A 14,253-nucleotide genomic window follows, 5' to 3' on the forward strand; every position below is an offset into this window, starting at 1 on the left:
AGTAAGGTACGTGGAGGAGGAGAGGCGGACCCATACCGAGGAAAGGCCAGCTAGGGCTGGGTGTGGACCTCAGGAGTGGTGACTGGGTGACTAGGCCTGGAGGAGGCCAGCATGGCATTTCAGTTCAGAATGAAAGAGAGAAGTGAACGAGAGCATCCGTTCGTTGTCGTTCCGTCACCATGTCCTCCGGCGCTGCTGTTCGTCATGGAAAGCCTTCTTCCAAAGGCGGAGGAGGAGCCAACTCCAAGGTGGACAGACTGGATGGCTGGCTGGCTGAGGGAAGTTATTTCCGCGGGGTTGCATTAAGCTTTTTTCATCATGAAGGCATGTCGTTGAAGCAGTCGGACTTTGACCTTCGCCGGAACGATTTCGGTTCCGTCCTCGGCTTCCACTTTCGTATCCTCATCTTTCTTCTCTTCTCGAAACTTGAAGTTGGTTTCGTACTTCACTTGATCATGCCTTTTTGAGTGTTAGCATTGTGTTCGTCGTGCTGTTTCCTAGTGCCATGGCGGCGTCTATCGTGGATCGCTTGCGCGACGCTGCTCTTCGGTGCTGTCAGGTACTCTTCTCCGCTAGTTTCTTCTGCTTGCGGTGGATTGCAAAGATAGCTTGCCGATTGCAAGTACTTTCAGCTGGTCGTGCTTTAGTTTTTTATTTTATTGTATTTTTTTTATTTTTTATTTTTTATTTTTTTGTGCATTCAAGGAAGCGAGGGCGCCCCTGTTATTAGAACTTTTGCCTCGTGGAGTGTGGCCGGAATGATCGACTGCCTGCGCCGTGGTTTTCGTGGAGATTGTGCCACAGCTGGTTTTTTCTTGCGTTACCACCCTAGTAATGTTTTTGGATTGGGTCAGGATGAGGAAATTGAGGACTTGAAAGCCTCGACTCAAGACTTTTTGGATATGCTCGAAAGCCCACTCAATAACCTGGAGCTCAGGAAAGAATCGTCAGCGAATTGGCTTGCCCAGTGCGAGCAAGTGCTGCAGGAGGCTGTGGATTTGTTGGATCCATCTTTGCCTTCTGGCTTGGTAGGTAATGGCTTGTGGTTAGACTTTCGAGTTTTTCTTTTCTTTTTTGTTTGTTTGTCAGCAGGCTTTCTTGGTAGCATCGGAATGGTTAAGATCTTTACATTATTATTATTATTATTATTATTTGTTTAATTTCGACAGAAACGCATATACTGTATTGAGGCTTCTTTCTAATGACACGGGCGTGACTTGTGAATATGTAGGTTCTATGTGAGAAGATAGGATTGGAGCTGCCGAAGGTGGCGGTAAAGTTCGTCAGTCTGTCTCAAGCTTGCCAAGATCACTGTCTTAGCATCATCGAGGATTTGGCTGAAAATTGCAGCCCTCGTGAAATGTTCGCAGCCTTCATGGAGGCAATTCACTCCATTTCTCAGTTCTGCAAGCTCGTGTTTAAGAGTTTAGGGCTGAATGAGTAGCATGTGTTTTACTCAACGAAGACATGATAAAAAAACGCTTCATTTGATGAACTGTGTGACGTCGTTGTGCAATATCTAAACTTTTGAACATTCTTGCGTCTGGGGGGGTGCAGGCCCTAAACATGTACACAACGTCAGAGACTTTGATCTGTTGTATTCCTCTCGTACAGGGGCTCTCTATAGGTGAGCTTACCCACGATTGCTAGATGTAGGAAGTCTTAGGGGGATCCTTTTCATCCCTAATGTGATTATAATCTAGTATTAACGAAAATGACGGAAACTTGATGTCGACTTAGTCAGTCTCCTTAAAAGCGAGAACAATCCATGATGATTTGACTTCATCTGTCGATGACATTCCAGCTTTCGATACTGTATATATATGTGTGCAGATTTATTAAACTTCATTGGTAAATGTCGAATGAATATTTGAGCTTTAATTGGGCTTTTATGCAGTGTTTTCGCGTCTAAAGAGGCGCCAAGGTCAGTTTTTTCAGGAGGCAAGTATAGGGCTTCTTGCACTGGTGCGCTTGGCTGCGCAAGATGAGGGGGGTGAAGAGGAGGAAGAGACTCCCATGGAGACGGTTCAGGGGATGGATGGGCACAACGTCTTTACCCTCGGGCAAGTTCGTGCAGCAATCGTGAATGACATTGTGCAGCTTGCCCAGACTGTCAGAGAAACTTGCGATACTGTGGGTGTAAGTTTCTTATCAAAGCCGCGTAAACAAGTGAATTATTCTAAATTCCAGTTTAGACCGTCTTCGACAGGCTTAGTTCCTTGCTTGCCGTATTTAAACGCTCTTAAACATTTATCTGTATTTAGTAGTGGTGGAACATGGTCATTGCTCCTATTATCATACTCTTAACTTTTATAACTTAAGACTGTCAGTATTCCTAGTTTCTTGCATTACCTCAAGTTGTGGGAGAGCTGCAGGTTGTCGAACAGCGGGAATATTTTCAGCAAAGACTTGGAATGTTTGCCCTTCAGATTCTGGTTGGTTACTCGATGAAAGTTTGTGAAGCCTTTATGAATGAACAAGCCTTGACCCTGAGTTTAACTTAAATCTTGGTCATCGCTTTGATCATGTCTTCTTTTGCCTTTAGTTGAACCAGATTGGATGCAATTTTGTATTTGTTAAAATTTCACTTTAACTACTCATTGGTTGGTTGCTACTCTAATGTAGGGTATCACAGGGGAAAAGGTTGCATGTCCAGGAACTGAAGTTCCAGTGTCAGTAATGGAGCTTGCGGAGCTCTTGCCCTTTTGTGGTCTTTCTTTGCTTCGGCTGCTCACAGGTGATCAGATTGAAGATCTTATTGAGACAACATCTGATGGTAAGAACTCCTCGCTGACATAGTAGCTCAGTATTCTTGGTGTATATGTTCGACTGATTCATGATTCAATTTCAACGATTAACCGAGGCTAAGAACTCTTTGAGGAATAGTAGGCTGCTTTTTCTATGTATAGTAAAAATTGGAGGGCGAAATCTTACACTGCATGAAGCCAACCTTAGCTAAAGTGGAGTTCCTAACTTGCCATACTAATGTTGTGGTCACTTCTGGACATCGCAGAAATTTCTGAGCAGGTGAATGGGAAGAATACGAAAAAATTAGAAGCTTCAAAAGGAGCCGCGCTTGCAGGTTAACTATCCGTAGATTGAACTTACAGTTGTAGTTTTCTCTTGTTCGAATAAATCAGATGATGCACACTATGGTCAATGAACTCAAAATGGACAACAATGACCTTTCAGCATTTCCAAATCATAAGTGCAACTTCTTAGTTATATATTGTGCTTCATTCAGCAATCTCAATTTTAAATATTCTTAAGAGCTGATCAAACCTTGAATTCAAGTCGTCAGTCTAATTGGGCCTCAAACACTCTTTACAGCAACGACGATAATAAAGACTAAAATTCATTTGGGCTGCGTTATCTAGCTCTTTTTGTGGAGGATAACAAGTCTGTTCTGCGTCATTCCTCTTGTCCTTATTAGACTCGTTTAATGTATTTTTTCCTTGGTGCTCATCATAACATTTACTTGACTGTGGCCAGAACAGTGTACTGGACTCTATTCAATAACCAAGTAGCAGAAGCAGCCGAAGTGACCCTGAAATCTATCAAAGAAGTTCTCCAGTTCAGTGGGAGAAGAGGGATAGTAGCTGCATTATCCGTTGCCGCATCACTATTAACAGGACAGTCATCAAGGCCCTTGTCATCAGTTGCTGCAAAAGGGTTGGCGCTTGTTGATACGATTCTTGAATTGGTGTCTTCCTTGACATACTCCTTCGATGATGAAGAAGCAGAACGCTGGCTGGCACTGGTCTTACGAATTATACCTACTCTTCAGGTTCAATCTGTCATTTCTTGTCAATATATCCAGGTTGTACCTTGAATTGTTTTGAATTTAATTTCGCTTGATTTGTCTTAGAACCATAACTGATTACAAGTTTGCAAGATGAGATGCAGATCTATTTCATGTATACATTGAATCGATTTTGTCAGAAAGGCGAATGTGATTGTGTTGTGGGCAGAGAACAATTGTGGCTGCCGAAACGTGTGGAAAACAAATAGATATGAATGAATGTTTAGTTTAACGAGAGTAATTTGCTTGCTTCAAGCTTTCTAATCCTCGAACTGTGTCTTTGTATTGCAGAGACTTCAAAATGTAGTTGTTTACGCACTCAATGTAGAGATGAGACGCCAAGGTTATGCTGCCTTCAAAAAGGCGAGTTTCCCTGCTTTCAAAGTATGGTTGTATGATCCCTGAATTTTTATACCTGTGGCTTGGGTGGCGTGGAGGAAGTATTGCCCAATACTTGAGAACAGATGTCGCTAGTGAATAAAGAGTTACATTCTCGTAGACATTAGCATTCTGTGCATACATTGTCCTGTTTGGGCTCAGAAGTTACCTGTAATCCAAAAACAGGTGATCCAAGATGTAGTTCCAGAGGCTGCTAGGTTGCAATGTCTACAAATGCTCATCAACGATTGCGTCTCTCCATCTCTGGTAAACCTCATCTAAGTGTCTTATTAACTTCTCTTTACCGTAGTGCTCCTTTCACTTCCCAAAAATCCTTCAATACATGACTGTCATGTGAGCCCGTTCAAGAACATTAGATTTGCGGTGCAAAGAGCATCTGATTCATAACGTATCTAAGCACGAAGCCTGTTGCAGGTCTCACTTCATTTAATCCTCATAAAAGATGAGATCGCTAGAGCGTGGCCTCCAAGTCCCCAGCAGCAAAAAGAACCGATCAGAGATGCAAATCCTCTAAGAGAGAGGCTCCATACTGGAGCATTCGCATCCCCTTTTATCAGTAACGACGTTCTTGATGTCATTGGAAGTGTGTTGAGACCAAAGAATGGGACTCCCCCCGATTTACCAGATCAGATTGATTCTGTAAGTTCCCACGATTGAAACTTATTATGTGAATACGCCCTGTACGAGGCAGTAACAACGGCACATGTGGCACACTAGTGCACATAGAGGCTGACTGTCCCTTTCTGCACTGAGCTCAATTTTAGAATGATTCTCTTCTGATGTGCACTCCGCTGTCTTCTTTTATTATGTGTTTGTGGCATGTGGGGTGTAGGTGCAAAGTGCTCTCAACCTTTATCGGTTCATCCTCATTCGAGAATCCTCAGGTTTGCCTAACTATAATATTGTTAGTCGAGTATTTTTGCAGAATACTTTCCTTTAGATATAGGAAAGCTCCACTCTGCCCTCAAGAATTTAAATAGAAAATTTTAAAAACTTGGCGGTAGCGAGTCGTAATGATGCAGCTCTACATGCGTTTCTCCCACGTTGCAGGAAAGACAAACCACACAGGGATCCTATCAAAGGAGGCTTTGACTATGGCTCGCAAACAATGGTTGCTACCTCTACGTGAGCACTTAGGAGGAGTGAGTGTAGGACTCATGGGCGAAGCTGACGAAATGTCTAGTGCCATGGCACTAGCCATAGACAATTTGCAAAGTGTGGTTTATCGATGTCTTGAACTTAACGAAGAAGTATTCGCTCAGCTATAGTATATCATTTTGAAAGTGGATAAGCATTTGTTATTTATTTGCAATTGTAACAAATAAAAAAAATCTTGCTTCATGTATTCAGTAAAAGTAGTATTCTTTGGGAGGATATTCATTCAAACAGATGGTGAAAAATGCCCGTCTCAAAGTAATACATTCTGCAGAGTTCGCACTATTGAAGTTGCAATCATTTGGTTTGCAAATAGAGAATTCTTCTCTACACACTTAGAAAGCAACCTGCATAGGAACATACATACAGTTGTCTGCCTTACTCGCAGTTTGCAAAATTCTTGCAAACGCGGAATTTGGCAAAGACATACGGATATTGCCGCTGGTAAAAATTGCGGAATGTGTCACGCCACATGCAGCGGTGCGTAACGGGCGATGCACCTTTCAACACGTAGTGACAACCGTCAAAGAAATCGCTCGAGTACTCCGGATACTCCGGCATTGCCTTGAACCCTGGTAAGGGTTCAAACGGGGTAGATGTCCATTCCCACCCTCCGCTTCGCAGCTTCTTCACTCTCTCACCTTCTTTGCTAGCAAGAATCAAGTGATACTCTGGCTCAGTCATCACCCGCCCTCCGGACCAAGCACAGAAAGCTTCCGCTTCCGACAAGCTCGTGAACACCGGCTCACTTGCAACGCTCCTCCAGTGCTCGGTAGTGTGTGAACTATGTACAAAGTAGTCGCCGTCAATCTCCGACCACGTTGCTGGTGCAGTGATCCTGTGGAGTTGAAAGAATGCAAAATCGAGAGGTTTCCAGAGCTCTTGTCGCGAATAACCTCCTGCTTTGACGAATGTGAGGAATTCACCCACTGTCACTGGCTTGGAGGAAACTCTAAACGGTTCAGTGACCGTGGTGGTGAAGCTTGGATACTCGTTGTCCCACATGAAGGTACCATCACTAGGATCTCCCCCAACCACCACCTTTCCAGGAGCTATGTATATCATGTTCGACCCCTCAAGCTCCTCGTCAACCTTGTGAACTTTGCCGTTCGTTGCGACATTTGTGCAGGTTTTGTGGACACCGTTGAAAGGATGGCCTTTGGTGAAGCCGTTGGATTCCGTGGAATGTGGTCCGTCGGTGTGGGAGCTGTGATGACCGGCTTCGGAATATCCGTTCGAAATGGAGACCTTGACGATGCCATTTGTGATGCCTTTGGTGTTGCCATTAGTGTTGCCCTTGGTGTTGCCATTCGTGATGCCATTAGTGATGCCGTTAGCTCCGTGCTTGTGTACATCATTTGTGATATCATGAGCGTTATCTGGAGTGGTTCTGTTGGCACGTTTCTTTTTCTCAAATGCAGCTTTCCGCTCCTGTGCGCGCATGTAGGCGAGCGTTTCTAAATGCATGTATTCGTGTTCGATGGCAAGGATAGCGAGGCGAGGAGAGATTTGATTGGCAGCTAGCGCAGCGAGCAGCTTGGCTCTTGTTTTCTGTACATAGATCTCAATTTCTCCACGGCTAGGCCACTCGGTCGGTACTTCTGGGTGAGAGTGACACTTCGTGGGATCGACTACATTCGGATCAATCCCGCGCGAGAACGTGATGTCCATGGGAGCAGGAGGCTCATTGGTAAGAAGCTTGAGCTTGGCGAAGGCCTGGATATGGCCGCTGACATAAAACAAAAAAGAAACGAAACAAAACAAAGCAAAAAAATTGTATTAGAAACACATGTCTTAAATTACCTCAATATCAAAGGCAGCAAAGTAGCTGAGAAAAAGCTCAAAGTGACTGCACACTCACTAGTAGAATTTGAAGGGATGGCGGACGTCGATGGGCTTTATAGACCAATCCAGTATGTCCTGAAAGAATCTATCCGTCTGCGCCCAGCACCGCTCCAACGCTTCCTTGAAAGGAATCAGCATCTGCATCCCCCACATGCTGTCACGCCATGCGACGTCGATGTGGAAGCCGGCCTCATTGGCCAAGCGGTTGAAATCACCCACTGTAAACTTGCGAGAGACTTCGACCAACACACGTTCTCCACTCCTGAAATATATAAAATTCTTAATTCTATCATGATTCCTCCGTACTCCGTCCTCGACTTTTACACAATCTTAGCGCTGGGAGTACGCGCATTCCTAATTCGACAACCTTGACACCGAGTAGCGTGCATACCATGAAAGTCACAAAAAGCACAGACAGCAAGGAATGCATCCGCAAAGAACTGAAATGAGTCATACCGGAAAGTATTTCTCACCTAACGTGGATATTGTATTCAGGAAGAAGCAGCTCATTCGTGAACTTCAGATACATTTCCACGCGGCGCAAATCTTCGTTCACCACCACTTCGTAAATCCATGCATCCTCCTCGGATGGGGTAGTGTTATGGCCCAGCAAAGCAAGTGCGCAGCGCATTCCGTTCTTAATGAAAAGCTCCGTGACACCTTTCTTGTCATAATAAGCTGAGTAGAGCTTCGCCGTGTCCTTCCACATGTCAGCGCAAAGAAAGATTTGACTGTGAGTTCCGACGGCAGCGTGAATGTCTCGAAAGAATTGGATGGCGCATTCGTCGGTGAAATTTCCCACGGAGCTCCCGAGCCACATGATGCAGAGATTCGCAGTGGGGTACATTGTCCGCACTTTCTTCAGCCCTTCCATGTACTCGCATTCGACCATCTCAATACAGTCGGGAGCAATCCCTTCCTCCACGAGGTTCGTGTGCGCTTCTTGTAGGAACGAGGAGGAGACGTCAATGCCAACAAATCTGCATCTGTATAATCCATTGCAGACAAATTGTTTTAGTTACATCCCAAGTACTTGAGCAGATTTTGAGGATTCCAGATAGAGTGAAGTTAAGGATGTACCGCTTGTAGTGAGCTTGAACGGCGGATAAAACTATACTGGATTTGCGAGCCGTGCCGCACCCGAGCTCCACAATGACGCTGCCCTCAGGAATGGATGCGGAAATGTTCCGCGCGTGCTCTTTGAGCCTCTGCTCCTCCACACGAAATGGATAGTACTCCTCCAACTCGGTAATTTTCTCATAAAGCTCCGAGCCACGATCGTCGTACAAAAGGCTGCAAGGAATTTCTTTGAGAAGTCCCTGAAGTCCCTTTAAGACTTGCACCTTCGGCGAGTCGAAACTTTTTCCCATTTTGCCGTGTGACCTTCCTTAGCGACGAGCTGCCAACCATCCAGGCAAGCCACGTTACTTAAAATAAAACCAGAGTCGGCAAAATGGATATTTTCAAAACGGACAGCGAGAAAGAGCACTCTGCTGGCGGGATTGCAAACTGAGCAAAATTCCACCGCAAATCGACCGTCCTGACTTAGAATTTTTTTGAATAGACGATCGGGAAGTTAATATCATACCTATCAGTCATATTCTAGCTATATCAGAAGCGCCAACTAACCACAACTTGATTGTGCGACATTCTTGGATATCTTCCCAAAACTATGCTATTCTCTACATTGGAACCGAGATTGTCGCAAGCGCTCACCAGGTTGACAGGGTCGTGCAGGACTTTTAAAATAGATGATTTGAGGAGTTGATTCTACGGCTGAGAGAGTCAGTGTTTGAGGCGTTTGTGATGGTGATTTTCTTCAGGTTGATCGCTTAGAGACAGAGAGGAGTGTCAAGAGCAGGAGGAAAACCATGAGTCGGTGCAGACCACTAAGGCGCAATTTCATCCTATAATTCGTAGAGTGTCACGCATTTCACGACCGGGATTAAACGATCGCAACCTGCACACGACCTCAGCAAGACTGTCAGTACAAGCTTAACTTGAAATCCTCGATATCATACATAGAAACTGAGATAGCAGCAAACTTCTCCAGCTCTAGAGCGATGGCGGCTCCCGAAAACATCACCACAAAATTACCACGAGCTGAATGGTCTCTCCGAAGCGAGGATCACAATGCCTAGACAGGACGACATCTGAAGAGCTAAGTGTGCTAAAGGAGGAGCTCGAATCTTAAATAAGAAGCTTCAAGCAATTGTGTGTTCATTAATTCTCATTCCACACTGAGTAGACCATCCTTGACTCCCGAGAATCTTTGGAGTGGTCACCTCTAATTTCTGCTTATCCACAACAAGCACAAACCGCCCCCTTGCTTTCCAACATGGGGAAGACAACTAACCTCACACAAGAGATTAAACAACCTACTGTAGCGATGAGTTTTGGCGTGAGTAACGAGAAGCACCTCATTGCAGTTACTAACTACTTCATCAATCAGGAGCGAATTGGAGCATCAACCAAGCAGAGCGAAGGAGAATGTGGGGAACATTTATGGGTTGAGAAATTCCAACGGTATTTCTACTGTGCAGGCACGGTCCCTGCCTGTGTCCATTCACAACCCTGCCCAGTATTAAATAACTAACGAGTGCGGGTAAGCGGGAATGAATCCTCGCACAGCCATTCCAGGACAAGGACAACGAACCTGCGCCAAGGCGGAGGAGCTCCCACAGTCTCACTCAAACCAACACGCGGCAGTGGTCGCGAGACGAGCAATGTGGAGGAGTCTCTGCGTGTCAAACAAGAGTTGTTGATATAGAATGTTCGTGAGGATGGCAGAGGGTTTATTGCATGCGATCAGAAACGCTCGAAACAAACGACCCAACTTCCAGTCCCCTCACCAGATGATTTGCCCAGCAGTAACTGCGGCATTCCTTTTCAATCGGGACGGTCGATTCGAAGGTTCTCTCTTCCTCCTGACGATACAGCTCATGTCAACCCACACAAAGCGCATTAATTTGACTCCGAAAATACCTCGTTTCTGTTCGTCGTCCGCTCTGCAACCTTTACCATGGTTTGTCTCACGCGTGAACTACTCATCTCGCCAAAACTTTTGCATGCGGCCAGCTTTCTCAACAAAGAGCATGCGGGCGCGCACAGATCCGCACGTAGCATGCTCGCACTGTGACCGACTCCGGAAGGGGCCATCAATCAGTGTGAGAAGACGACAGTCAACAGCATGGCGGCAGCTAGAGTGCCGAAGGAAAGGGGGGAGGAAAGGGGCCCGAATATTACATGATATCCTCATTGATGTTAGCTCGAAACTCGAGTAAGTCATGGCGTGACTCCCGAGACGTGCCTGAGATTACGCAGTTTAAAACTTTCACTAGAGGTTGGATGAGTAGGGGATGTTGAAGCAGGGGTGGGAGTCACAAATGGTACCCGTCGGTCCAGAAGTGGTGTAGAAGCAGATGCTTTGTGACTAGAGTTGCATCCTTGTCATTTACATGTGTAAATATATATATATATATATATATATAGATTTTATAACGTCGAACACACTTCACTATGATTTCCTCTCTCTTTTGTGTAATCGAGGCTTGGAAGGTTCACGTGACAAGCGTGCTTGACCACAGGACTTCTGGACTTCTGCGATGCATGGTTAGGTGCCGTTCTGGACAAAAGTTTTGATCGTGGGGAGTACTATGACGCATGATTTTGTCATTACGGTGCAAAGCTTCTCCTCCCTGGTGGTGGGGGTGATATGGAGGGATCACTGGATTGGTCGATGATTGTCACATGCGAAGCTGAGCTCCAATAGGGGACACATGACAAGGCTACAGCTACAAAAGCACTCAAATCGTGACCGAAGCATAAATAAATATTCTCTAATCTCTTTTCCTCAGAATAGATGACCTAACTCCCCTGAGACTTCCTCTCCAGCGAGCATAGAAGATTCTAGTTCTCCCTGGTCAAGGAATGTGAAACTGCACCTTATTCCCTTTACCGTTCCTCACATTTATTGTTTTATATTTATTATAGATTAACCAGTGGTTTGTGAAAATTTTCAAAGAGTTATAAACTTTTCTTTTGAAAAAAGTTAAGTAGACCCAGGTCTATGTCAGGTATGCCAGTTAGATGCCAACTACTAACTGAGCCTATGATTGATTGATGGATAGCTTGATAGTAACTGCTGTTGGGGTAGAACACTCTAGTGTCACAGTCCACTTAAAACGGAAACGTATGAATAAATTAATGGTGGAGAGTGTTGCTTTAAAAATATGCACAAGAACAAAAACTAATGTGCCAGCTCTTGTTGTGCATGCAGGTGGAGGAGATGGTTGAAGTAAAATGAAACATAAAAGGAGGAAAAAAAACCCCAATAAACCATTGTTTAGAATAATAAAATTATGTCATTCAAATCAAGCAGTTATTTAGGGCTGCAAAGTTTTGTGCTCTTTGAAAAGAGTCCATGCCATGTGACTCTGTTCCGTTTTACTCCCAGAGCTCATGCTCTTACTATGAATATCATAAGTCACTCTCTCTCACTCATGACAACAAGCTGGCGCTGATGTCAACTTATCTGTTGTTGTGGCACCTGAGTCAGCAGCTTAATAATAATAATAATAATAATAAAGGCCCCATACACCATCTTATTTACTCAAACTGTTGTCCACATTCACCTATTTATTAAAAAAAATATTTTAAGAATCATAAATGAAATACACATGAGATGATTGCAAGTGATACTTCAACTTTGTACTTGTTATTTTTAGGAGTAAATATCATATATATTCCTCAAATATGTAGAAATATCAAGAATACCCCTATATTCTTGATAATAGCAAATCTATCTCTCACTTTTTGAAAATTGCAAATCTATCCTTGGATGTGATAAGCTATAATTATCTCTCTCTTTTTTTAGTTGCATCTAGGGCCCAAGCACATGCCATGCAAATTTTGGCACAATAATTTTCTTCACATTTCAAGCCCTACATGAAATATTATCAGCAATAATGTAAGTGGTTTTTAAATTTACTTATGCAATATCAACATTAATTTGAGATTTTAGATTATTGACTTTTTTTACTCATTTGTAGAATGATGATTTTTACAAAATTCTTGTCCTCTCTTGCCTCTAAAGTATGTCATGGTATTTATGAATTGTATGCTATGTGAAGAAGTTGAGCTTTGAACAAAATTTGCTTGTCAATGATGTAGTGAGTGTGTTGAGTCAATGTACACTGTTAAGTTATGTGAAGATGTATTCCTTGTGCTCTTGTTTTAAATTTTATTGTGTTGTGCTTTTAAACAGTCATTGTAATTTGAGTGTACAAAGTGTGATTTTGTAGATATGCATTTCAATAAAACACTTGCATTGAGAGTAATGGACAAACTTGAAGCTCATCCACAAATCAAAAAAAAAAAAAAAAAAAAAAAAAAATGCTCATAAATTTAAGTTGTTGCTCCTAGATAAACTTATGCCACTAGTTTTAGATGATGTTGTGCTTGCCATTAAATGTAGGTGGCTCCTTATGCAACGGTATTGATATAATCATGGATCCAAAGAGCCCTCTAACTTAGTGCATGCCAAAATGTCCATGATAGAAGTAGATTTTGATGTGCACAAAACATATGCAATCAAATTTAATTTCTCAAGAGACTCCATGTAATCACAAAGTTGAATTGAAATTGCAATCCAAAAAAAAAAAAAAATCATTTTAGAAAAGATGATAAATTAGACTCACTTGCTCAACTTTAAATCTACAGATGAAAGTCTCTCTAAGGTTGATAAGACATTATGACACACAAGTTGTACCATCAAAGAATGGTGTCATTGTTTGTAGTTTTCAAGCCACAAGAACTCTCAATTTGATGATACAATGTATTACTAATTACATTTCATGAAAGGTCCAAAATGTGAGAAAAAATGTCACACCAAAATTTGTGTGGCACCCAATTAGGCCACAAATCTAGCTAAAAATAAGATGATTATAACTTATCACATCCAAAGGTAGATTTGCAATTATCACAAAAGTGAGGGGTAAATTTGCTATTATCAAGAATACATGGATATTCTTGATATTTCCACATATTTTAAGAATATATATATATATATATATATGATATTTTTTCTTTTCTATTTTCTATTTTCTATTTTTCAACAAAGTTGAAATTGACATGTTTCTTATCTTATCCTTGTCACTAAATCCTTGTCATTAAGCTTCAAACATGTGATTTATGTATACAAGCTATGATCCTTGTGTGGTGGTGTATTCCTTTATTCATAAATAACATAGAAACACTTGTGAAGTACTCAAAATTATAGAGAAAAAAATTAAGAAAAAAAAAAAAAAAAAAAAAAAAAAACTCTAAACATTTGTTTTTTAAAGAAAAAACTTTACAGAACAAATCAACAATTCTTCTTCATTGTAAAGTATACATATATAGAGGAATATTAAATTTGAAGTGTGTATATATATATATATATATATATTGGACCCCTCTAAATTTTAAATCTAATTTTGTTGTTGTCTTGTTTCACACCATGTATTCTTCACCAATCTTAAGAATGTCACCCTCTCTCATTAATCCTTCAAATTTGCATCTTTGATGTTGTTTTTCTCATCTGCGGTTATAACAAGTGTGTCTAATATGTACATAATGAGTGAAATTGGTTGCTTTTTTTTGTGACCTGACTAAGGAGAAAGACATTTTAGAGAAAAGCAAATGGGTGGAATGATGAAGATATGACAATAAAATAAAAATAAATAAAATGAATCAATTTAAGATTTACTTGGGTCCATTTAGTATTTCCCTCTGTATTTATAGAAATAAGGAATGAATGAACACTTACACCATTTACAAATATATCATGTGTTAGTAAAGTTTGTGCAGCATGTTAACCACAATGTAGAGTAAGCAAGGGACAGGCAGGGGGTTAACAAAGAGGGTTGGTCATAATCCCCAGTAGGCTTCAGAAGAGAGGCCAATGTGGTAAGCTCCTCTTGATCCACATGTGTTGTAACCATTACCCCACATGCTCATTCCCTCTTTTCCACCTCCTTTGTCTTATTCTCCCAACATGTGCCACATGGTGT

At 42.2% G+C, this 14,253-nt stretch overlaps 2 protein-coding genes across 7 annotated transcripts; one reads left to right on the forward strand and one right to left on the reverse strand.

Annotated features, from left to right (window-relative positions):
- The first annotated feature begins 285 nt into the window (after window positions 1–285).
- LOC112273555 (aberrant root formation protein 4) lies at window positions 286–5,546 on the forward strand. Of its 3 annotated transcripts, none has more exons than XM_024502476.2 (14): window positions 286–559; window positions 706–1,028; window positions 1,232–1,381; window positions 1,558–1,627; window positions 1,898–2,139; window positions 2,376–2,435; window positions 2,626–2,776; window positions 3,014–3,082; window positions 3,498–3,787; window positions 4,094–4,165; window positions 4,367–4,447; window positions 4,616–4,840; window positions 5,034–5,085; window positions 5,252–5,546. In XM_024502476.2, exons 2-14 carry the CDS (start codon window positions 759–761, stop codon window positions 5,467–5,469), a joined length of 1,950 nt encoding a protein of 649 aa, XP_024358244.1. In that variant the 5' UTR covers window positions 286–559; window positions 706–758; the 3' UTR covers window positions 5,470–5,546. The 3 variants fall into 3 exon arrangements, with proteins under 3 accessions (XP_024358244.1, XP_024358245.1, XP_024358246.1); XM_024502477.3 differs by having other exon boundaries at window positions 299–559; window positions 710–1,028; XM_024502478.3 differs by having other exon boundaries at window positions 329–559; window positions 855–1,028.
- LOC112273553 (ergothioneine biosynthesis protein 1) lies at window positions 5,524–10,410 on the reverse strand. Of its 4 annotated transcripts, XM_024502473.3 has the most exons (7): window positions 10,054–10,410; window positions 9,858–9,941; window positions 8,918–9,161; window positions 8,282–8,600; window positions 7,675–8,187; window positions 7,218–7,463; window positions 5,524–7,085 (listed from the first exon to the last, which is right to left on the reverse strand). In XM_024502473.3, exons 4-7 carry the CDS (start codon window positions 8,569–8,571, stop codon window positions 5,735–5,737), a joined length of 2,400 nt encoding a protein of 799 aa, XP_024358241.1. In that variant the 5' UTR covers window positions 8,572–8,600; window positions 8,918–9,161; window positions 9,858–9,941; window positions 10,054–10,410; the 3' UTR covers window positions 5,524–5,734. The 4 variants fall into 4 exon arrangements, with proteins under 4 accessions (XP_024358241.1, XP_024358240.1, XP_090101421.1 ...); XM_024502472.3 differs by lacking the exon at window positions 10,054–10,410 and having other exon boundaries at window positions 9,858–9,957; XM_090245295.1 differs by lacking the exon at window positions 10,054–10,410 and having other exon boundaries at window positions 9,621–9,957.
- Window positions 10,411–14,253: the final 3,843 nt, after the last annotated feature.

Source organism: Physcomitrium patens, chromosome 20 (assembly GCF_059467195.1).
Source record: "Physcomitrium patens ecotype Gransden chromosome 20, ASM5946719v1, whole genome shotgun sequence".
In the NCBI taxonomy this organism is placed as follows: Eukaryota; Viridiplantae; Streptophyta; class Bryopsida; order Funariales; family Funariaceae; genus Physcomitrium; species Physcomitrium patens.

Excerpts from the sequence above, each read along its gene's own strand:
- LOC112273555 (XM_024502476.2), top strand. The coding sequence starts at position 759 with ATGATCGACTGCCTGCGCCGTGGTTTTCGTGGAGATTGTGCCACAGCT. Across the intron at positions 1,628-1,897 it reads CGTACAGGGGCTCTCTATAG|TGTTTTCGCGTCTAAAGAGG; the intron begins GTGAGCTTACCC and ends GCTTTTATGCAG. Across the intron at positions 2,140-2,375 it reads AAACTTGCGATACTGTGGGT|GTTGTCGAACAGCGGGAATA; the intron begins GTAAGTTTCTTA and ends GGAGAGCTGCAG.
- LOC112273553 (XM_024502473.3), bottom strand. The coding sequence starts at position 8,571 with ATGGGAAAAAGTTTCGACTCGCCGAAGGTGCAAGTCTTAAAGGGACTT. Across the intron at positions 7,464-7,674 it reads GAATACAATATCCACGTTAG|GAGTGGAGAACGTGTGTTGG; the intron begins GTGAGAAATACT and ends TATATATTTCAG. Across the intron at positions 7,086-7,217 it reads CATCCCTTCAAATTCTACTA|CGGCCATATCCAGGCCTTCG; the intron begins GTGAGTGTGCAG and ends GTTTTATGTCAG.